The following is a 24,281-nucleotide window of genomic DNA, read 5'->3' on the forward strand; positions in this document are numbered from 1 at the left end:
AGATACAGGTTGCTCTCGGCTGTCAGTCTCGTGTATCCGCTGTCCTGCAGGTTCGGGTACAGACATGTCGGGAGCGCTCTCTCTGGACTCGGTGACCCTGTTCCAGCAGGATCCTGGCGGTGTGACGTATCGTATCCCGGCTCTGCTCTTCTTCCCTCCATCTTCTTGGCCTTGGCAGAGAAGCGCTCGTCCCCCGATGATCAGGACGCCCTGTACCTGGTGGTGCGGCGCGGTCGGGTGCAGCGCGGGGAGGTGCAGGTACCGGCTCCTCATGTCACCTCTCCCTGCGTCTGATCTTGTGACTTTCCAACGTCTCCATCTGTTTTGCCTCCTTAGTAGGAAGACGCGATGCCGGTGAGCCACGCCAAGTTACCGGACCATGAACCCCTGCCCGCTGTACCATCCCGACACCGACACCGTCTTCCTCTTCTTCGTCTGTGTAAAAAGCGAAATCTCCGAGTTCCGGCAAATCATAACCGGCCAAAATGCCGCCCGGCTCTGCTACGTCACCAGCCGCGACCACGGCCAATCGTGGAGCCTACCGAAAGACGTGACGGAGGAGGTCCTGGGTGAGGACCTGAAGAGCTGCGCCACCTTGGCGGTTGGCCCCGGTCACGGCATCTGCTCTCCGTCGGGCAGGCTGATCGTGCCCGCGTACCTGTACTACATCCACTCCCGCGTCTGCGGCCTGCCCGTCCCCTGGAAGACCAAGCCCCACTCATTCATCTTCTACAGCGACGACCGCGGAGAGAGCTGGCACAAGGGCAGCGGGCTGTGGCGGCAGAAGACAGGGGAGTGCGAGGTGGCCGAGGTGACCTGCAGCAGCGGCAACGACCTCCTGTACTGCAGCGCCAGGACCGGTCAACGCTACGGGGTGGAGGCGACCAGCAGCCCCCAGTCCATGGAGTTCACAGATGCCCACTACAATAAAAGCCTGTGTGAGCCGCCTCATGGCTGCCAGGGCAGTGTGGTGAGCTACAGGCCTCCGGAGGCAACTCAGGACGAGGCGGACGGCGGGGAAGAGTCGCCCCTTCAGCATAGCGTCACGTCCTGGCTCCTCTACTCCCATCCCACCAGCAGCCGGGGCCGCGTGGACTTAGGAGTCTACTTGAATAAATCACCCCTTGTGCCGTCCACCTGGACCCCACCGTGGGTCATCAACGAAGGTCCCAGCGGGTACTCGGACCTGGCGGTGTGCCAGGACACTCACTCCTTCGCCTGCTTGTTTGAATGTGGAAAGGACGCGGCGTGTGAAAAGATCGTCTTCCGGAGGTTCACGATGGACGAGCTGCTGAACAATTCCTCTAAGCCCTAATCACGAGTGTCGGGGCATCCGCCAAGTCTCCGGGTGCCAAAAGTAACTCAGTATAGGAATGCACTGAGTGACCACAAGATGGCGCCATCCACCACTCTCCTGACCCCCGATACACACTCTCATACTGCTCCTTAGATGGTGCCTGATCCCCCCACCCTGTAATTAGCAGATTCTGTCCACTCCTCTCTGTCATGGACGCCTTAAAAGGATCTTCCCATGAACTATATCATCCCCATCCATGTGTCTGATGCCGTCTCTGCCCAGCACCACCTCATCCTCCGGAGCCGTCTGCCCAGCAACTCCTCACCCTCCGGAGCCGTCTCTGCCCAGCACCTCCTCACCCTCCGGAGTCGTCTCTGCCCTGCACCTCCTCACCCTCCGAAGCCGCCTCTGCCCTACACCCCCTCACCCTCCGAAGCCGTCTCTGCCCTGCACTTCCTCACCTTCCAATTCCGACTCTGCCCTGCTCCTATTCACCGTCTGGAGCCGTCTCTGCCCTGCACCACCTCACCCTTCAGAGTCGTCTCTGCCCTGCACCTCCTCACCCTCCGGAGTCGTCTCTGCCCTGCACCTCCTCACCCTCCGGAGTCGTCTCTGCCCTGCACCTCCTCACCCTCCGGAGTCGTCTCTGCCCTGCACCTCCTCACCCTCCGGAGTTGTCTCTGCCCTGCACCTCCTCACCCTCCGGAGTCGTATCTGCCATGCACCTCCTCACCCTCCGGAGTCGTCTCTGCCCTGCACCTCCTCACCCTCCGAAGCCGTCTCTGCCCTGCACCTCCTCACCCTCCGAAGCCGTCTCTGCCCTGCACCTCCTCACCCTCCAGAGCCGTCTCTGCCCTGCACCTCCTCACCCTCTGGAGTCGTCTCTGCCCTGCACCTCCTCACCCTCTGGAGTCGTCTCTGCCCTGCACCTCCTCACCCTCCGGAGTTGTCTCTGCCCTGCACCTCCTCACCCTCCGGAGTCGTCTCTGCCGTGCACCTCCTCACCCTCCGGAGTCGTCTCTGCCCTGCACCTCCTTACCCTCCGAAGCCGTCTCTGCCCTGCACCTCCTCACCCTCCGAAGCCGTCTCTGCCCTGCACCTCCTCACCCTCCAGAGCCGTCTCTGCCCTGCACCTCCTCACCCTCCGAAGCCGTCTCTGCCCTGCACCTCCTTACCCTCCAGAGCCGTCTCTGCCCTGCACCTCCTCACCCTCTGGAGTCGTCTCTGCCCTTCACCTCCGAAGCCGTCTCTGCCCTGCACCTCCTCACCCTCTGGAGCCGTCTCTGCCCTGCACCTCCTCACCCTCCGAAGCCGTCTCTGCCCTGCACCTCCTCACCCTCCGGAGCCGTCTCTGCCCTGCACCTCCTCACCCTCTGAAGCCGTCTCTGCCCTGCACCTCCTCACCCTCTGGAGCCGTCTCTGCCCTGCACCTAATCACCCTCTGGAGCCATCTCTGCCCTGCACCTCGTCACCCTCCGAAGCCGTCTCTGCCCTGAACCTCCACACCCTTCGGAGCCGTCTCTGCCCTGCACCTCCTCACCCTCCGGGCCGTCTCTGCCCTGCACCTTCACACCCTCCGAAGCTGTCTCTGCCCTGCACCTCCTCACCCTCTGGAGCCGTCTCTGCCCTGCACCTCCTCACCCTCCGGAGTCGTCTCTGCCCTGCACCTCCTCACCCTCCGGAGTTGTCTCTGCCCTGCACCTCCTCACCCTCCGGAGTCGTCTCTGCCGTGCACCTCCTCACCCTCCGGAGTCGTCTCTGCCCTGCACCTCCTCACCCTCCGGAGTCGTCTCTGCCCTGCACCTCCTCACCCTCCGGAGTCGTCTCTGCCCTGCACCTCCTCACCCTCCGAAGCTGTCTCTGCCCTGCACCTCCTCACCCTCCGAAGCCGTCTCTGCCCTGCACCTCCTCACCCTCCGGAGCCGTCTCTGCCCCGCACCTCCTCACCCTCTGGAGCCGTCTCTGCCCTGCACCTCCTCACCCTCCGAAGCCGTCTCTGCCCTGCACCTCCTCACCCTCCAGAGCCGTCTCTGCCCTGCACCTCCTCACCCTCCAGAGCCGTCTCTGCCCTGCACCTCCTCACCCTCCGGAGTCGTCTCTGCCCTGCACCTCCTCACCCTCCGGAGTCGTCTCTGCCCTGCACCTCCTCACCCTCCGAAGCCGTCTCTGCCCTGCACCTCCTCACCCTCCAGAGCCGTCTCTGCCCTGCACCTCCTCACCCTCCAGAGCCGTCTCTGCCCTGCACCTCCTCACCCTCCGGAGTCGTCTGCCCTGCACCTCCTCACCCTCCGGAGTCGTCTCTGCCCTGCACCTCCTCACCCTCCGAAGCCGTCTCTGCCCTGCACCTCCTCACCCTCCGGAGTCGTCTCTGCCCTGCACCTCCTCACCCTCCGGAGTCGTCTCTGCCCTGCACCTCCTCACCCTCCGAAGCCGTCTCTGCCCTGCACCTCCTCACCCTCCGGAGTCGTCTCTGCCCTGCACCTCCTCACCCTCCGGAGTCGTCTCTGCCCTGCACCTCCTCACCCTCTGAAGCCGTCTCTGCCCTGCACCTCCTCACCCTCCAGAGCCGTCTCTGCCCTGCACCTCCTCACCCTCCAGAGCCGTCTCTGCCCTGCACCTCCTCACCCTCCGGAGTCGTCTCTGCCCTGCACCTCCTCACCCTCCGGAGCCGTCTCTGCCCTGCACCTCCTCACCCTCCGGAGTCGTCTCTGCCCTGCACCTCCTCACCCTCCGGAGTCGTCTCTGCCCTGCACCTCCTCACCCTCCGGAGTCGTCTCTGCCCTGCACCTCCTCACCCTCCAGAGCCGTCTCTGCCCTGCACCTCCTCACCCTCCGGAGTCGTCTCTGCCCTGCACCTCCTCACCCTCCAGAGCCGTCTCTGCCCTGCACCTCCTCACCCTCCGGAGTCGTCTCTGCCCTGCACCTCCTCACCCTCCAGAGTCGTCTCTGCCCTGCACCTCCTCACCCTCCGGAGTCGTCTCTGCCCTGCACCTCCTCACCCTCCGAAGCCGTCTCTGCCCTGCACCTCCTCACCCTCCGGAGTCGTCTCTGCCCTGCACCTCCTCACCCTCCGGAGTCGTCTCTGCCCTGCACCTCCTCACCCTCCGAAGCCGTCTCTGCCCTGCACCTCCTCACCCTCCAGAGCCGTCTCTGCCCTGCACCTCCTCACCCTCCAGAGCCGTCTCTGCCCTGCACCTCCTCACCCTCCGGAGTCATCTCTGCCCTGCACCTCCTCACCCTCCGGAGCCGTCTCTGCCCTGCACCTCCTCACCCTCCGGAGTCGTCTCTGCCCTGCACCTCCTCACCCTCCGGAGTCGTCTCTGCCCTGCACCTCCTCACCCTCCGGAGTCGTCTCTGCCCTGCACCTCCTCACCCTCCAGAGCCGTCTCTGCCCTGCACCTCCTCACCCTCCGGAGTCGTCTCTGCCCTGCACCTCCTCACCCTCCGGAGTCGTCTCTGCCCTGCACCTCCTCACCCTCCAGAGCCGTCTCTGCCCTGCACCTCCTCACCCTCCGGAGTCGTCTCTGCCCTGCACCTCCTCACCCTCCGGAGTCGTCTCTGCCCTGCACCTCCTCACCCTCCGAAGCCGTCTCTGCCCTGCACCTCCTCACCCTCCAGAGCCGTCTCTGCCCTGCACCTCCTCACCCTCCAGAGCTGTCTCTGCCTTGCACCTCCTCACCATCCGGAGTCGTCTGCCCTGCACCTCCTCACCCTCCGGAGTCGTCTCTGCCCTGCACCTCCTCACCCTCCGAAGCCGTCTCTGCCCTGCACCTCCTCACCCTCCGGAGTCGTCTCTGCCCTGCACCTCCTCACCCTCCGGAGTCGTCTCTGCCCTGCACCTCCTCACCCTCCGAAGCCGTCTCTGCCCTGCACCTCCTCACCCTCCGGAGTCGTCTCTGCCCTGCACCTCCTCACCCTCCGGAGTCGTCTCTGCCCTGCACCTCCTCACCCTCCGAAGCCGTCTCTGCCCTGCACCTCCTCACCCTCCAGAGCCGTCTCTGCCCTGCACCTCCTCACCCTCCAGAGCCGTCTCTGCCCTGCACCTCCTCACCCTCCGGAGTCGTCTCTGCCCTGCACCTCCTCACCCTCCGGAGCCGTCTCTGCCCTGCACCTCCTCACCCTCCGGAGTCGTCTCTGCCCTGCACCTCCTCACCCTCCGGAGTCGTCTCTGCCCTGCACCTCCTCACCCTCCGGAGTCGTCTCTGCCCTGCACCTCCTCACCCTCCAGAGCCGTCTCTGCCCTGCACCTCCTCACCCTCCGGAGTCGTCTCTGCCCTGCACCTCCTCACCCTCCAGAGTCGTCTCTGCCCTGCACCTCCTCACCCTCCGGAGTCGTCTCTGCCCTGCACCTCCTCACCCTCCGAAGCCGTCTCTGCCCTGCACCTCCTCACCCTCCGGAGTCGTCTCTGCCCTGCACCTCCTCACCCTCTGGAGTCGTCTCTGCCCTGCACCTCCTCACCCTCCGAAGCCGTCTCTGCCCTGCACCTCCTCACCCTCCAGAGCCGTCTCTGCCCTGCACCTCCTCACCCTCCAGAGCCGTCTCTGCCCTGCACCTCCTCACCCTCCGGAGTCGTCTCTGCCCTGCACCTCCTCACCCTCCGGAGCCGTCTCTGCCCTGCACCTCCTCACCCTCCGGAGTCGTCTCTGCCCTGCACCTCCTCACCCTCCGGAGTCGTCTCTGCCCTGCACCTCCTCACCCTCCGGAGTCGTCTCTGCCCTGCACCTCCTCACCCTCCAGAGCCGTCTCTGCCCTGCACCTCCTCACCCTCCGGAGTCGTCTCTGCCCTGCACCTCCTCACCCTCCGGAGTCGTCTCTGCCCTGCACCTCCTCACCCTCCAGAGCCGTCTCTGCCCTGCACCTCCTCACCCTCCGGAGTCGTCTCTGCCCTGCACCTCCTCACCCTCCGGAGTCGTCTCTGCCCTGCACCTCCTCACCCTCCGAAGCCGTCTCTGCCCTGCACCTCCTCACCCTCCAGAGCCGTCTCTGCCCTGCACCTCCTCACCCTCCAGAGCTGTCTCTGCCTTGCACCTCCTCACCATCCGGAGTCGTCTGCCCTGCACCTCCTCACCCTCCGGAGTCGTCTCTGCCCTGCACCTCCTCACCCTCCGAAGCCGTCTCTGCCCTGCACCTCCTCACCCTCCGGAGTCGTCTCTGCCCTGCACCTCCTCACCCTCCGGAGTCGTCTCTGCCCTGCACCTCCTCACCCTCCGAAGCCGTCTCTGCCCTGCACCTCCTCACCCTCCGGAGTCGTCTCTGCCCTGCACCTCCTCACCCTCCGGAGTCGTCTCTGCCCTGCACCTCCTCACCCTCCGAAGCCGTCTCTGCCCTGCACCTCCTCACCCTCCAGAGCCGTCTCTGCCCTGCACCTCCTCACCCTCCAGAGCCGTCTCTGCCCTGCACCTCCTCACCCTCCGGAGTCGTCTCTGCCCTGCACCTCCTCACCCTCCGGAGCCGTCTCTGCCCTGCACCTCCTCACCCTCCGGAGTCGTCTCTGCCCTGCACCTCCTCACCCTCCGGAGTCGTCTCTGCCCTGCACCTCCTCACCCTCCGGAGTCGTCTCTGCCCTGCACCTCCTCACCCTCCAGAGCCGTCTCTGCCCTGCACCTCCTCACCCTCCGGAGTCGTCTCTGCCCTGCACCTCCTCACCCTCCAGAGCCGTCTCTGCCCTGCACCTCCTCACCCTCCGGAGTCGTCTCTGCCCTGCACCTCCTCACCCTCCAGAGTCGTCTCTGCCCTGCACCTCCTCACCCTCCGGAGTCGTCTCTGCCCTGCACCTCCTCACCCTCCGAAGCCGTCTCTGCCCTGCACCTCCTCACCCTCTGGAGTCGTCTCTGCCCTGCACCTCCTCACCCTCCGGAGTCGTCTCTGCCCTGCACCTCCTCACCCTCCGAAGCCGTCTCTGCCCTGCACCTCCTCACCCTCCAGAGCCGTCTCTGCCCTGCACCTCCTCACCCTCCAGAGCCGTCTCTGCCCTGCACCTCCTCACCCTCCGGAGTCGTCTCTGCCCTGCACCTCCTCACCCTCCGGAGCCGTCTCTGCCCTGCACCTCCTCACCCTCCGGAGTCGTCTCTGCCCTGCACCTCCTCACCCTCCGGAGTCGTCTCTGCCCTGCACCTCCTCACCCTCCAGAGCCGTCTCTGCCCTGCACCTCCTCACCCTCCAGAGCCGTCTCTGCCCTGTACCTCCTCACCCTCCGGAGTCGTCTCTGCCCTGCACCTCCTCACCCTCCGGAGTCGTCTCTGCCCTGCACCTCCTCACCCTCCGGAGTCGTCTCTGCCCTGCACCTCCTCACCCTCCAGAGCCGTCTCTGCCCTGCACCTCCTCACCCTCCGGAGTCGTCTCTGCCCTGCACCTCCTCACCCTCCAGAGCCGTCTCTGCCCTGCACCTCCTCACCCTCCGGAGTCGTCTCTGCCCTGCACCTCCTCACCCTCCAGAGCCGTCTCTGCCCTGCACCTCCTCACCCTCCGGAGTCGTCTCTGCCCTGCACCTCCTCACCCTCCGGAGTCGTCTCTGCCCTGCACCTCCTCACCCTCCGGAGTCGTCTCTGCCCTGCACCTCCTCACCCTCCGGAGTCGTCTCTGCCCTGCACCTCCTCACCCTCCAGAGCCGTCTCTGCCCTGCACCTCCTCACCCTCCGGGCCGTGCAGCTGCCTCCATTCTGCTTTTTATGTGTTTTTCATCTGTTTCTTCTTATCTTTTGTTTAGATTTGTGATACATTTTTTTATGACATTTCTCTTCTGTAAATCTCTTTTTCCCGAGTAGTAATTGTTTTGTGATTACTTTCTGCAGCTCATTATCCAAAATAGTTCAGACCATCCTAAATATTGTCTGTTAGTGTAGCAGTAATGAGCGAGTACGACCTCTACACACAGAATACAGCCGTGGTCGTATCCAGACTCCTCTGTCCTCCTCCAGACTCCTCTGCTCCCTTCAGTGCCCTATGTTTCCATTACCTCAGTGCATGTGACACCGCACAGTCTACAGATTTTTGTGAATGATGAAACTTTTCCTTTATCTACAATGTGCTGCCCCTTTAAATCTCTGCAGTGACTGTTAAAAGGATGAACCAGGGAGCTAATAAAGCTGAGACAATGTAAAGTACAATGACTTCTACTTTGTGTTAGAATTCCAGTGATTAGGGGGGTGCACAGTACAGGGGGGTGCACAGAACAGGGGGAGGTCTGGTCCAGTACAGGGGGTGCACAGTACAGGGGGAGGTCTGGTCCAGTACAGGGGGAGATCTGGTCCAGTACAGGGGGTGCACAGTACAGGGGGTGCACAGTACAGTGGGGGGTCTGGTCCACTACAGGGGGGTGCACAGTACAGGAGTAGGTCTGGTCCAGTACAGGGGGGTGCACAGTACAGGGGGAGGTCTGGTCCAGTACAGGGGGGTGCACAGTACAGGGGGAGGTCTGGTCCAGTACAGGGGGGTGCACAGTACAGGAGAAGGTCTGGTCCAGTACAGGGGGGTGCACAGTACAGGGGGAGGTCTGGTCCAGTACAGCGGGGGTGCACAGTACAGGGGGAGGTCTGGTCCAGTACAGGGGGGTGCACAGTATAGGGGGAGGTCTGGTCCAGTACAGGGGGTGCACAGTACAGGAGAAGGTCTGGTCCAGTACAGTGGGGTGCACAGTACAGGGGGAGGTCTGGTCCAGTACAGGGGGGGTGCACAGTACAGGGGGAGGTCTGGTCCAGTACAGGGGGGTGCACAGTATAGGGGGAGGTCTGGTCCAGTACAGGGGGTGCACAGTACAGGAGAAGGTCTGGTCCAGTACAGGGGGGTGCACAGTACAGGGGGAGGTCTGGTCCAGTACAGGGGGGTGCACAGTACAGGGGGAGGTCTGGTCCAGTACAGGGGGTGCATAGTACAGGGGGGTGCACAGTACAGGGGGAGGTCTGGTCCAGTACAGGGGGTGCATAGTACAGGGGGGTGCACAGTACAGGGGGAGGTCTGGTCCAGTACAGGGGGGGTGCACAGTACAGGGGGAGGTCTGGTCCAGTACAGGGGGGTGCACAGTACAGGAGAAGGTCTGGTCCAGTACAGGGGGGTGCACAGTACAGGGGGAGGTCTGGTCCAGTACAGGGGGGTGCACAGTACAGGGGGAGGTCTGGTCCAGTACAGGGGGAGATCTGGTCCAGTACAGGGGGTGCACAGTACAGGGGGAGGTCTGGTCCAGTACAGGGGGAGGTCTGGTCCAGTACAGGGGGTGCATAGTACAGGGGGTGCACAGTACAGTGGGGGGTCTGGTCCACTACAGGGGGGTGCACAGTACAGGAGTAGGTCTGGTCCAGTACAGGGGGGTGCACAGTACAGGGGGAGGTCTGGTCCAGTACAGGGGGGTGCACAGTACAGGAGAAGGTCTGGTCCAGTACAGGGGGGTGCACAGTACAGGGGGAGGTCTGGTCCAGTACAGGGGGGTGCATAGTACAGGGGGAGGTCTGGTCCAGTACAGGGGGGTGCACAGTACAGGGGGAGGTCTGGTCCAGTACAGGGGGTGCATAGTACAGGGGGGTGCACAGTACAGGGGGAGGTCTTGTCCAGTACAGGGGGAGGTCTGGTCCAGTACAGGGGGGTTCACAGTACAGGAGGAGGTCTGGTCCAGTACAGGGGGGGTGCACAGTACAGGAGGAGGTCTGGTCCAGTACAGGGGGTGCACAGTACAGGATGAGGTCTGGTCCAGTACAGGGGGGTGCATAGTACAGGAGGAGGTCTGGTCCAGTACAGGGGGGTGCACAGTACAGGAGAAGGTCTTGTCCAGTACAGGGGGGTGCACGGTACAGGGGGAGGTCTGGTCCAGTACAGGGGGGGTGCAGAGTACAGGGGGAGGTCTGGTCCAGTACAGGGGGTGCATAGTACAGGGGGAGGTCTGGTCCAGTACAGGGGGGTGCACAGTACAGTGGGAGGTCTGGTCCAGTACAGGGGGGTGCACAGTACAGGAGGAGGTCTGGTCCAGTACAGGGGGGGTGCACAGTACAGGAGAAGGTCTAGTCCAGTACAGGGGGTGCACAGTACAGGAGGAGGTCTGGTCCAGTACAGGGGGTGCACAGTACAGGAGGAGGTCTGGTCCAGTACAGGGGGGTGCATAGTACAGGAGGAGGTGTGGTCCAGTACAGGGGGGGTGCACAGTACAGGAGGAGGTCTGGTCCAATACAGGGGGAGGATTAATTATATATATTTTTTAATTAAAAAAAGTTTTAAACTGCTTAATTGTTCACCTTGGAGCATGTGATCATTTGTACATTAATTATACTGCATTCACAACTGTATAGTGTATTGTAATCTTTAAGGGTATGTGCACACGTTAAGTGTTGGGTGCAGAAATTTCTGCACCCTTTCTCTTGGCAGGAAAAACGCAGCGTACAATACTTTTTTTATGTGTTTTTGGTGCATATTTTTTGCATCAAAAGTGCTGAAACGATTGACATGCTGCAGATTTAAATCTGGAGGTCAGAAATATGCAACGTGTGCATGAGACTTCAGAATCCTCATTCACTTTGCTGGCATCAGGAAACCCTGCAGGTTTTGTGACCAATCTGCAATGTGTGCACAGACCCTAACCGTCTTAGGTTAAGTTCCCATGATGAGTTTTTTGGTGGCTTTTTGATGTTGCAGATTTTCTGCACCCAATAAGTAAAACAGGTTACCTGAATTTTTTGGGGGAAAAAACGCAGCATCGAAAATTCATTGTGTGAATGAAGCCTCAGGCCATGTGCACACGGTCCGTATTTTACATCTGTATTTTTCACCCACTCCTGGTTTTGGCTTCCAAATAAGTGATGTAAAATACTGAACGTGTGACCATCGCCTTAAGGACCGAGCATTTAATTTTTATTGTAATTTTTTTTCTGTGACGCCATTAATTTTACCACGTAATGAAGTGAAAAACTAAAAGAAATCCCAAGTGGCATAAAATATTTCTGACAGCGACATTTAACTCTTGCATTAGGCGCTAGATCTGATGGTATCATGAGCTCTGGCGCGATGTCCAGCGTGGTACGAGCCCTAATCCCGGCATCCATTGCTGCTTGTGTATGGTGGGTGCACGTCCGTCACTGAGGATTATATAAGGGGGATTCAGCCTGAATATAAGGTAGCAAACGCCACGTCATCAAGTAATCACAGGACACCGGATTCTGCTCTAGTTATCTGTAACGGTTTTATTTTTTTATGGTGACGCTCGTGCACGTCTGGACGTTAGTACGGAGCCATCGCTAGCGGGAGACGTCCCCTTCTCACCGGTCGGCTTTAATAATGGCGCTGCCTGCGTCTGTGAACAGATAAACATGAGATCAGGTTCTGCCTCTGGATCATTTCCACTCAAAATCTAGAAATATCCTGAAATGTTACACATTCTGTTCAGCCGTCTCTTAAAGGCGACTCCACACAGGACAAAGTGGGTTCACTAAGATAAACTTGTTGCCCGTAGCAACCAATCACAGCTCAGCTTTTACTTCTAAAGTGGCTCGGAATGCTGCATTGTGGCTGGTTGCTATGGGCAACAAGACCATTCTGTTTATGGCATAAGTCTGCGGTGACGTCTGGGCGCGTCTGTATCTCCTTCTAGACGCCATGTTGATATCACAATGTTCCTTTTCCGAAATCCGGAGCGGAATATGCAAATCGCTTAGACCACACCCGACCACACCCTCTGACTAAACAAAGGGGCCAAACCCACTCGCTATGTCATTGAATTATGGCATGACAACAGTAAGGGGCTATAAAAATCCCCCCTGGAGCCCTGGGCCATCACTTATCCTGCTCCTGGACCGGATGTAAGTATTGCCATCATGAAAGACGCAACACAGCGGACGTACAGTACCGACCAAAAGTTTGGACACACCTTCTCATTTAAAGATTTTTCTGTATTTTCATGACTATGAAAATTGTACATTCACACTGAAGGCATCAAAACTATGAATTACCACATGTGGAATTATATACTTAACAAAAAAGTGTGAAACAACGGAAAATATGTCTTATATTCTAGGTTCTTCACAGTAGCCACCTTTTGCTTTGATGACGGCTTTGCACACTCTTGGCATTCTCTTGATGAGCTTCAAGAGGTAGTCACCGGAAATGGTCTTCCAACAATCTTGAAGGAGTTCCCAGAGACGCTTACCACTTGTTGGCCCTTTTGCCTTCACTCTGCGGTCCAGCTCACCCCAAACCATCTCGATTGGGTTCAGGTCTGGTGACTGTGGAGGCCAGGTCATCTGGCGTAGCCCCCCATCACTCTCCTCATTGGTCAAATAGCCCTTACACAGCCTGGAGGTGTATTTGGGGTCATTGTCCTGTTGAAAAATAAATGATGGTCCAACTAAACGTAAACCGGATGGAATAGCATGCCGCTGCAAGATGCTGTGGTAGCCATGCTGGTTCAGCATGCCTTCAATTTTGAATAAATCCCCAACAGTGTCACCAGCAAAGCCCCCCACACCATCACACCTCCTCCTCCATGCTTCACGGTGGGAACCAGGCATGTAGAGTCCATCCGTTCACCTTTTCTGCATCGCACAAAGACACGGTGGTTGGAACCAAAGATCTCAAATTTGGACTCATCAGACCAAAGCACAGATTTCCACTGGTCTAATGTCCATTCCTTGTGTTCTTTAGCCCAAACAAGTCTCTTCTGCTTGTTGCCTGTCCTTAGCAGTGGTTTCCTAGCAGCTATTTTACCATGATGGCCTGCTGCACAAAGTCTCCTCTTAACAGTTGTTGAAGAGATGTGTCTGCTGCTAGAACTCTGTGTGGCATTGACCTGGTCTCTAATCTGAGCTGCTGTTAACCTGCGATTTCTGAGGCTGGTGACTCGGATAAACTTATCCTCAGAAGCAGAGGTGACTCTTGGTCTTCCTTTCCTGGGGAGGTCCTCATGTGAGCCAGTTTCTTTGTAGCGCTTGATGGTTTTTGCAACTGCACTTGGGGACACTTTCAACATTTTCCCAATTTAGGGTCACCTTGCCGCTGGTGGGACGGCTTGTATACTTTTTTTGATCAAAAATAGTTCACTAAGTACCCTATATTTAATATGCAACTTTGCTTTACATTTATATATAATGATGGTAGGGTATGAGATATATTTTTTGTCTTTTGTAGGTTTTGCTTTTTTTTGCTAGTGTGAACATGCTCCTATTTCTTGCATGTGTACCATCTTAGACCTCAGTTCACATTGCTTGGTATTTTAACATGAAGGCCTGCTGCACAAAGTCTCCTCTTAGCAGTTGTTGTACAGTCATGGCCAAAAGTTTTGAGAATGACACCAAAATTATATTTTCACATGATCTGCTGGCCTCTGGTTTTTATTAGTGTTTGTCTGATGTTTATATCACATACAGAAATATAATTGCAATCATATTAAGAGGACCAATAGGTTATATTGACAGTTAGAATGAGTTAATGCAGCAAGTCAATATTTGCAGTGTTGCCCCTTCTTCTTCAAGACCTCTGTAATTCTCCCTGGCATGCTCTCAATCAACTTTTGGACCAAATCCTGACTGATAGCAGTCCATTCTTGCATAATCAATGCTTGCATTTTGCCAGAATTTGTTGGTTTTTGTTTGTCCACCCATCTCTTGATGATTGACCACAAGTTCTCAATGGGATTAAGATCTGGGCAGTTTCCAGGCCATGGACCCAAAATCTCTATGTTTTGTTCCATGAGCCATTTAGTTATCACCTTTGCTTTATGGCAAGGTGCTCCATCATGCTGGAAAAGGCATTGTTGGGCGCCAAACTGCTCTTGGACGGTTGGGAGAAGTTGCTCTTGGAGGACATTCTGGTACCATTCTTTATTCATGGTTGTGTTTTTAGGCAAGACTGTGAGTGAGCCGATTCCCTTGGCTGAGAAGCAACCCCACACATGAATGGTTTCAGCATGCTTTACAGTTGGCATGAGACAAGACTGGTGGTAGCGCTCACCTCTTCTTCTCCGAATAAGCTGTTTTCCAGATGTCCCAAACAATCGAAAAGGGGATTCATCAGAGAAAATGACTTTGCCCCAGTCCTCAGTAGCCAACTCCCTGTACCTTTTGCAGAATATCAGTCGGTCCCTGATGTTTTTTCTGGAGAGAAATGGCTTCTTTGCTGCCCTCCTTGAAACCAGCCCTTGCTCAAAGAGTCTCCGCCTCACAGTGCGTGCAGAAGCACTCACACCAGCTTGCTGCCATTCCTGAGCAAGCTCGGCACTGCTGGTAGTCCCATCCCGCAGCTGAAACAGTTTTAAGATACGGTCCTGGCGTTTGCTGGTCTTTCTTGGGTGCCCTGGAGCCTTTTTGACAACAATGGAAGCTCTCTCCTTGAAGTTCTTGATGATGCGATAGATTGTTGACTGAGGTGCAATCTTTGTAGCTGCGATACTCTTCCCTGTTAGGCCATTTTTGTGCAGTGCAATGATGGCTGCACGTGTTTCTTTAGAGATAACCATGGTTAACTGAAGAGAAACAATGATACCAAGAACCAGCCTCCTTTTAAAGTGTCCAGTGATGTCATTCTTACTTAATCATGGCTGATTGATCGCCAGCCCTGTCCTCATCAACACCCACACCTGTGTTAATGGATCAATCACTAAAACGATGTTAGCTGCTCCTTTTAAGGCAGGACTGCAATGATGTTGAAATGTGTTTTGGGGGTTAAAGTTCATTTTCTGGGCAAATATTGACTTTGCAAGTACAGTAATTGCTGTTAAGCTGATCACTCTTTGACATTCCGGAGTATATGCAAATTGCCATTACAAAAAATGAAGTAGTAAACTTTGGAAAAATTACTATTTGTCTCATTCTCAATACTTTTGGCCATGACTGTAGAGATGTGTCTGCTGCTAGAACTCTGTGTGGCATTGACCTGGTCTCTGTAGCATCGGCGTCTCTGCCCTGTGTTAGGCAGAGACGCCGTCCCTCTCACCTCCCCACTCCTGGCGCGGCGTCCTCCAGCGCTTCTCTCCCCGCTGCTTCCGGCACGCGCTCCTTCCCCGGCAGTGTGCTTAGGGCACGCGCACGCGCGCTCCCCCGCTCTTAAAGGGACCGCGCGCGCCGTCCTAAGGAGTCCCCGGCCAATTGCCGGAGGACCTCCCATTTATAAGGCACCTCCTCCAAAATGGAGGTGCCCGAGCTATGTTGTTTGCACTGTGTCTCACCTGTGCTTCAGCCCTCAGGTTCCGCTGCTAGCCTGACTTCCCGTCCTGCATGCCAGCCTGTTACTTGCCTAGTCCGTCAGACCGCTCACCTGGGAGCATCTTCTACTTACCTGCCTTGTCTGCCAGTCCGCTCACCTGGGAGCGTCCTTCAGTTACCTGCCTGTTACCTGCCTCGTCTGTCAGACCACTCACCTGGGAGCGTACACCAGTTACTTGCCTGTTACCTGCCTTGTCTGCTGACTGCTCACCTGGGAGCGCCCACCAGTGACCTGCCTGTCTCCTGCCTCGTCTGTCAGACTGCTCACCTGGGAGCGTCCACCAGTTACCTGACTGTTTCCTGCTGTCTCAGTCTGCCCGCTCACCTGGGAGCGCCCGCCAGCTACCTGTCAGGTACCCGCCTCGCCTGTCTACCCAGAGACTGCCCCGGTCACTTGCCGTGACCACCTGCCTATCTACCCAGAGACTGCCCCGGTCACTTGCCGTGACCACCTGCCTATCTACCCAGAGACTGCCCCGGTCACTTGCCGTGACCACCTGCCTATCTACCCAGAGACTGCCCCGGTCACTTGCCGTGACCTCCTGCCTATCTACCCAGAGACTGCCCCCATCACTTGCCGTGACCACCTGCCTGTCTACACAGAGACTGTCCCCGTCACTTGCTGTGACTACCTGCTTGCCCTCCCTGGGAGTCACCCGCTTCCTTACAAGGACTTCCCCCTTGTATTGCAGCTCAGAGGTTCCACTTCCCGGACCCGTAACAGTCTCTAATCTGAGCTGCTGTTAACCTGCAATTTCTGAGGCTGGTGACTCGGATAAACTTATCCTCAGAAGCAGAGGTGACTCTTGGACTTCCTTTCCTGGGGCGGTCCTCATGTGAGCCAGTTTCTTTGTAGCGCTTGATGGTTTTTGCAACTGCACTTGGGGACACTTTCAACATTTTCCCAATTTTTCGGACTGACTGACCTTCATTTCTTAAAGTAATGATGGCCACTCATTTTTCTTTACTTAGCTGCTTTTTTCTTGCCATAATACAAATTCTAACAGTCTATTCAGTAGGACTATCAGCTGTGTATCCACCTGACTTTTGCACAACACAATTGATGGTCCCAAACCCATTTATAAGGCAAGAAATCCCACTTATTAAACTTGACAGGGCACACCTGTGAAGTGAAGACCATTTCCGGTGACTGCCTCTTGAAGCTCATCAAGAGAATGCCAAGAGTGTGCAAAGCAGTCATCAAAGCAAAAGGTGGCTACTTTGAAGAACCTAGAATATAAGACATATTTTCAGTTGTTTCACACTTTTTTGTTAAGTATATAATTCCACATGTGGTAATTCATAGTTTTGATGCCTTCAGTGTGAATATACAATTTTCATAGTCATGTTATTACAGAAAAATCTTTAAATGAGAAGGTGTGTCCAAACTTTTGGTCTGTACTGCAGGAGGCGACGCAGAACAAGGAGGAGCCTCCTGAAACACCATGCCGGCCGCAGGACAGGTAGTAGTATGTATTCGCGATAAGGCAGAGGCGCGGACAGTCGTGTGCTCACCTTATTCTCCTCCCAGGTCACAGACGCAGACGTTGCCGGCATGCAGTGTACAGTGAGCCCCCTGAAACACCATGCCGGCCGCAGGACAGGTAATAGTATGTATTCACGATAAGGCAGAGGCGCGGACAGTCGTGTGCTCACCTTATTCTCCTCTCAGGTCACAGACGCAGATGTCGCCGGCATGCAGTGTAAAGTGAGCCCCCTGAAACACCATGCCGGCCGCAGGACAGGTAATAATATGTATTCGCGATAAGGCAGAGGCGCGGACAGTCGTGTGCTCACCTTATTCTCCTCCCAGGTCACAGACGCAGACGTTGCCGGCATGCAGTGTAAAGTGAGCCCCCTGAAACACCATGCCGGCCGCAGGACAGGTAATAGTATGTATTCACGATAAGGCAGAGGCGCGGACAGTCGTGTGCTCACCTTATTCTCCTCCCAGGTCACAGACACAGACGTCGCTGGCATGCAGTGTAAAGTGAGCCCCCTGAAACACCATGTCGGCCGCAGGACAGGTAATAGTATGTATTCACGATAAGGCAGAGGCGCGGACAGTTATGTGCTCACCTTATTCTCCTCTCAGGTCACAGACTCAGACGTCGCCGGCATACAGTGTAAAGTGAGCCCCCTGAAGCACAATGCCGGCCTCAGGACTGGTAATAGTATGTATTCACGATAAGGTAGAGGCGCGGACAGTCGTGTGCTCACGTTATTCTCCTCTCAGGTCACAGACGCAGACGTCGCCGTCATGCAGAGTAAAGTGAGCCCCCTGAAACACCATGCCGGCCGCAGGACAGGTAATAATATGTATTCGCGATAAGGCAGAGGCGCGGACAGTCGTGTGCTCACCTTATTCTCCTCCCAGGTCACAGACGCAGACGTTGCCGGCATGCAGTGTAAAGTGAGCCCCCTGAAACACCATGCCGGCCGCAGGACAGGTAATAGTATGTATTCACGATAAGGCAGAGGCGCGGACAGTCGTGTGCTCACCTTATTCTCCTCCCAGGTCACAGACACAGACGTCGCTGGCATGCAGTGTAAAGTGAGCCCCCTGAAACACCATGTCGGCCGCAGGACAGGTAATAGTATGTATTCACGATAAGGCAGAGGCGCGGACAGTTATGTGCTCACCTTATTCTCCTCTCAGGTCACAGACTCAGACGTCGCCGGCATACAGTGTAAAGTGAGCCCCCTGAAGCACCATGCCGGCCTCAGGACTGGTAATAGTATGTATTCACGATAAGGTAGAGGCGCGGACAGTCGTGTGCTCACGTTATTCTCCTCTCAGGTCACAGACGCAGACGTCGCCGTCATGCAGAGTAAAGTGAGCCCCCTGAAACACCATGCCGGCCGCAGGACAGGTAATAGTATGTATTCATGATAAGGCAGAGGCGCGGACAGTCGTGTGCTCACCTTATTCTCCTCCCAGGTGACAGACACAGACGTCGCCGGCATGCAGTGTAAAGTGAGCCCTCTGAAACACCATGTCGGCCGCAGGACAGGTAATAGTATGTATTCACGATAAGGCAGAGGCGCGGACAGTCGTGTGCTCACCTTATTCTCCTCTCAGGTCACAGACGCAGACGTCGCCGGAATGCAGTGTAAAGTGAGCCCCCTGAAACACCATGCCGGCCGCAGGACAGGTAATAGTATGTATTCACGATAAGGCAGAGGTGTGGACAGTCGTGTGCTCACCTTATTCTCTTCTCAGGTCACAGACGCAGAAGTCGCTGGCATGCTGTGTAAAGTGAGCCCCCTGAAACACCATGCCAGCCTCAGGACAGGTAATAGTATGTATTCACGATAAGGCAGAGGCGCGGACAGTCGTGTGCTCACCTTATTCTCCTCTCAGGTCACAGGCCCAGACGTCGCCGGCATGCAGAGTAAAGTGAGTCCCCTGAAACACCATGCCGGCCGCAGGACACGTAATAGTATGTATTCAAGATAAGGCAGAGGCGCGGACAGTCGTGTACTCTCCTTATTCTCCTCCCAGGTCACAGACGCAGACGTCGCTGGCATGCAGTGTAAAGTGAGCCCCCTGAAACACCATGTCGGCCGCAGGACAGGTAATAGTATGTATTCACGATAAGGCAGAGGCGCGGACAGTCGTGTGCTCACCTTATTCTCCTCCCAGGTCACAGACGCAGACGTCGCCGGCATGCAGTGTAAAGTGAGTCCCCTGAAACACCATGCCGGCCGCAGGACAGGTAATAGTATGTATTCAAGATAAGGCAGAGGCGCGGACAGTTATGTGCTCACCTTATTCTCCTCTCAGGTCACAGACTCAGACGTCGCCGGCATACAGTGTAAAGTCAGCCCCCTGAAGCACCATGCCGGCCTCAGGACTGGTAATAGTATGTATTCACGATAAGGCAGAGGCGCGGACAGTCGTGTGCTCACCTTATTCTCCTCTCAGGTCACAGACGCAGACGTCGCCGTCATGCAGAGTAAAGTGAGCCCCCTGAAACACCATGCCGGCCGCAGGACAGGTAATAGTATGTATTCATGATAAGGCAGAGGCGCGGACAGTCGTGTGCTCACCTTATTCTCCTCCCAGGTGACAGACGCAGACGTCGCCGGCATGCAGTGTAAAGTGAGCCCCCTGAAACACCATGTCGGCCGCAGGACAGGTAATAGTATGTATTCACGATAAGGCAGAGGCGCGGACAGTCGTGTGCTCACCTTATTCTCCTCTCAGGTCACAGACGCAGACGTCGCCGGAATGCAGTGTAAAGTGAGCCCCCTGAAACACCATGCCGGCCGCAGGACAGGTAATAGTATGTATTCACGATAAGGCAGAGGCGCGGACAGTCGTGTGCTCACCTTATTCTCCTCTCAGGTCACAGGCCCAGACGTCGACGGCATGCAGAGTAAAGTGAGTCCCCTGAAACACCATGCCGGCCTCAGGGCAGGTAATAGTAAGTACTCACGATAAGGCAGAGGCGCGGACAGTCGTGTGCTCACCTTATTCTCCTCTCAGGTCACAGACGCAGACGTCGCCGGCATGCAGAGTAAAGTCAGAGGACGCAAGGAGTGAAGACGATGTCCCCCCGCATCCACGCCACTACTCAAGCCCCTCAACGCTTTCAGATGGACGAAAACAATAGTGAATCCAACATAATGCGGCCGGAGACATCAGTCAATAAATCTAAGGAGCAAAACTCTGGGGTCCTGTGATCATTTTATCAGACGAGATGTGTTTCTATATTTCTGTAAAAAAAAAAAAAAAATCACAAAAACAACACAATAAAATAAACATAAAAAATATAAAAAGAATTAATAAAATAAGGTAAAAATATTATGGAGGGTAAAAAAAATATATAACCACAATAAAATAACAAAAAGACATTGAAATTGTGGAGAATATTTCTGTATCATAAAGATGATTGTAAGATTTCTCACCTCCTACAAAAAACACTGAATAATATATAAATGACAACTCATAATTAACAGGAATTATCATATGGTATCACACAGCATAGGATTAGATACAGCTCAGCAGACAGTATCACACAGGATAGGATTAGATACACAGCTCAGCAGACAGTATCACACAGCATAGGATTAGATACAGCTCAGCAGATGGTATCACACAGCATAGGATTAGATACAGCTCAGCAGATGGTATCACACAGCATAGGATTAGATACACAGCTCAGCAGACAGTATCACAGCATAGGATTAGATACACGGCTCAGCAGACAGTATCACAGCATAGGATTAGATACACGGCTCAGCAGATGGTATCACACAGCATAGGATTAGATACACGGCTCAGCAGACAGTATCACAGCATAGGATTAGATACACGGCTCAGCAGATAGTATCACAGCATATGGTTAGATACACGGCTCAGCAGACAGTATCACACAGGAGAGGATTAGATACACTGCTCAGCAGACAGTATCACACAGAAGAGGATTAGATACACAGCTCAGCAGACAGTATCACAGCATATGATTAGATACACGGCTCAGCAGATAGTATCACAGCATAGGATTAGATACACAGCTCAGCAGACAGTATCACACAGCATAGGATTAGATACACAGCTCAACAGACAGTATCACACAGGATAGGATTAGATACACGGCTCAGCAGACAGTATCACACAGGAGAGGGTTAGATACACGGCTCATCAGACAGTATCACACAGGATAGGATTAGATACACGGCTCAGCATTCAGTATCACACAGGATAGGATTAGATACACGGCTCAGCAGACAGTATCACACAGGATAGGATTAGATACACAGCTCAGCAGACAGTATCACACAGGACAGGATTAGATACACGGCTCAGTAGTTAGTTTCACACAGGATAGGATTAGATACACGGCTCAGCAGACAGTATCACACAGGATAGGATTAGATACACGGCTCAGCAGACAGTATCACACAGGATAGAATTAGATACACGGCTCAGCAGACGGTATCACAAAGCATAGGATTAGATACATGGCTCAGCAGATAGTATCACACAGAATAGGATTAGATACACGGCTCAGCAGACGGTATCACACAGCATAGGATTAGATACACAGCTCAGCAGACGGTATCACAAAGCATAGGATTAGATACATGGCTCAGCAGATAGTATCACACAGAATAGAATTAGATACACGGATCAGCCGACAGTATCACACAGAAGAGGATTAGATACACGGCTCAGCAGACGGTATCACACAGGATAGGATTAGATACACGGCTCAGCAGACAGTATCACACAGGACAGGATTAGATACACAGCTCAGCAGACAGTATCACACAGCATAGGATTAGATACACAGCTCAGCAGACGGTATCACAAAGCATAGGATTAGATACATGGCTCAGCAGATAGTATCACACAGAATAGGATTAGATACACGGAACAGCCGACAGTATCACACAGAAGAGGATTAGATACACGGCTCAGCAGACGGTATCACACAGGATAGGATTAGATACACGGCTCAGCAGACAGTATCACACAGGACAGGATTAGATACACAGCTCAGCAGACGGTATCACAAAGCATAGGATTAGATACATGGCTCAGCAGATAGTATCACACAGAATAGGATTAGATACACGGCTCAGCAGACAGTATCACACAGCATGGGATTAGATACACGGCTCAGCAGACAGTATCGCACAGCATAGGATTAGATACACGGCTCAGCAGACGGTATCACACAGCATAGGATTAGATACACAGCTCAGCAGATAGTATCACACAGGACAGGATTAGATACACGGCTCAGCAGACAGTATCACACAAGATAGAATTAGATACCCGGCTCAGCAGACAGTATCACACAGGACAGGATTAGATACACGGCTCAGCAGACAGTATCACACAGGACAGGATTAGATACATGGCTCAGCAGACAGTATCACACAGGACAGGATTAGATACACAGCTCAGCAGATAGTATCACACAGGACAGGATTAGATACACAGCTCAGCAGACAGTATCACACAGGATAGGGTTAGATACACGGCTCAGCAGACAGTATCACACAGGATAGGATTAGATACAAGGCTCAGCAGACAGTATCACACATGAAAGGGTTAGATACACAGCTCAGCTGATGGTATCACACAGAATAGGATTAGATACACGGCTCAGCATACAGTATCACACAGGGCAGGATTAGATACACGGCTCAGCAGATAGTATCACACAGGATAGGATTAGATACACGGCTCAGCAGACAGTATCACATATGAGAGGATTAGATACACAGCTCAGCAGACGGTATCACACAGGATAGGATTAGATACACGGCTCAGCAGTTAGTATCACACAGGAGAGGATTAGATACACGACTCAGCAGACAGTATCACACAGGAGAGGATTAGATACACGGCTCAGCAGACAGTATCACACATGAGAGGATTAGATACACGGCTCAGCAGACAGTATGACACAGGGCAGGATTAGATACACAGCTCAGCTGATGGTATCACACAGAATAGGATTAGATACACGCCTCAACATACAATATCACACAGGACAGGATTAGATACACGGCTCAGCATGCAGTATCACATAGGACTGGATTAGATACACGGCTCAGCATACAGTATCACACAGGATAGGATAAGATACACGGCTCAGCAGTTAGTATCACACAGGAGAGGATTAGATACACGGCTCAGCAGACAGTATCACACAGCATGGGATTAGATACACAGCTAAGCAGACAATATCACACAGAAGAGGATTAGATACATGGCTCAGCATACAGTATCACACAGGATAGGATTAGATACACGGCTCAGCAGACAGTATCACAAAGGACAGGATTAGATACACAGCTCAGCAGACAGTATCACACAGCATAGGATTAGATACACAGCTCAGCAGACGGTATCACACAGTATAGGATTAGATACACGGCTCAGCAGATAGAGTCACACAGAATAGAATTAGATACACGGCTCAGCAGACAGTATCACACAGCATGGGATTAGATACATTGCTCAGCAGACAGTATCACACAGGAGAGGGTTAGATACACGGCTCAGCAGACAGTATCACACAGGATAGGATTAGATACACAGCTCAGCAGACAGTATCACACAGGAGAGGGTTAGATACACGTCTCAGCCGACAGTATCACACAGCATAGGATTAGATACACAGCTCAGCAGACGGTATCACACAGGAGAGGATTAGATACATGGCTCAGCAGATAGTATCACACAGAATAGGATTAGATACACGGCTCAGCATACAGTATCACACAGGACAGGATTAGATACATGGCTCAGCAGACAGGATCACACAGGAGAGGATTAGATACACAGCTCAGCAGACAGTATCACACATCATAGGATTAGATACACAGCTCAGCAGACGGTATCACAAAGCATATGATTAGATACATGGCTCAGCAGATAGTATCACACAGAATAGGATTAGATACACGGCTCAGCAGACAGTATCACACAGCATGGGATTAGATACACGGCTCAGCAGACAGTATCGCACAGCATAGGATTAGATACACGGCTCAGCAGACGGTATCACACAGCATAGGATTAGATACACAGCTCAGTAGATAGTATCACACAGGAGAGGATTAGATACACGGCTCAGCAGACAGTATCACACAAGACAGGATTATATACACGGCTCAGCAGACAGTATCACACAGGAGAGGATTAGATACACGGCTCAGCAGACAGTATCACACAGGAAAGGATTAGATACACGGCTCAGCAGACAGTATCACACAGGACAGGATTAGATACATGGCTTAGCAGACAGTATCACACACAAGAGGATTAGATACACAGCTCAGCAGA

At 54.4% G+C, this 24,281-nt stretch overlaps 1 protein-coding gene across 1 annotated transcript; it reads left to right on the plus strand.

Moving 5' to 3' along the window:
• The first annotated feature begins 340 nt into the window (after positions 1 to 340).
• On the plus strand, positions 341 to 2,061 carry LOC141249280 (sialidase-3-like). Its single transcript, XM_073669571.1, has one exon. The coding sequence runs from the start codon at positions 380 to 382 to the stop codon at positions 1,313 to 1,315; it is 936 nt and encodes a 311-aa protein (XP_073525672.1). The 5' UTR covers positions 341 to 379; the 3' UTR covers positions 1,316 to 2,061.
• Positions 2,062 to 24,281: the final 22,220 nt, after the last annotated feature.

This window comes from Phyllobates terribilis, unplaced genomic scaffold, assembly GCF_046119375.1.
Source record: "Phyllobates terribilis strain yellow unplaced genomic scaffold, ASM4611937v1 Scaffold_2__4_contigs__length_985480577, whole genome shotgun sequence".
NCBI lineage: Eukaryota > Metazoa > Chordata > Amphibia > Anura > Dendrobatidae > Phyllobates > Phyllobates terribilis.

Bases quoted from the DNA above. Each gene is read 5' to 3' on its own strand.
- LOC141249280 (XM_073669571.1), top strand. From the start codon at position 380: ATGAACCCCTGCCCGCTGTACCATCCCGACACCGACACCGTCTTCCTC.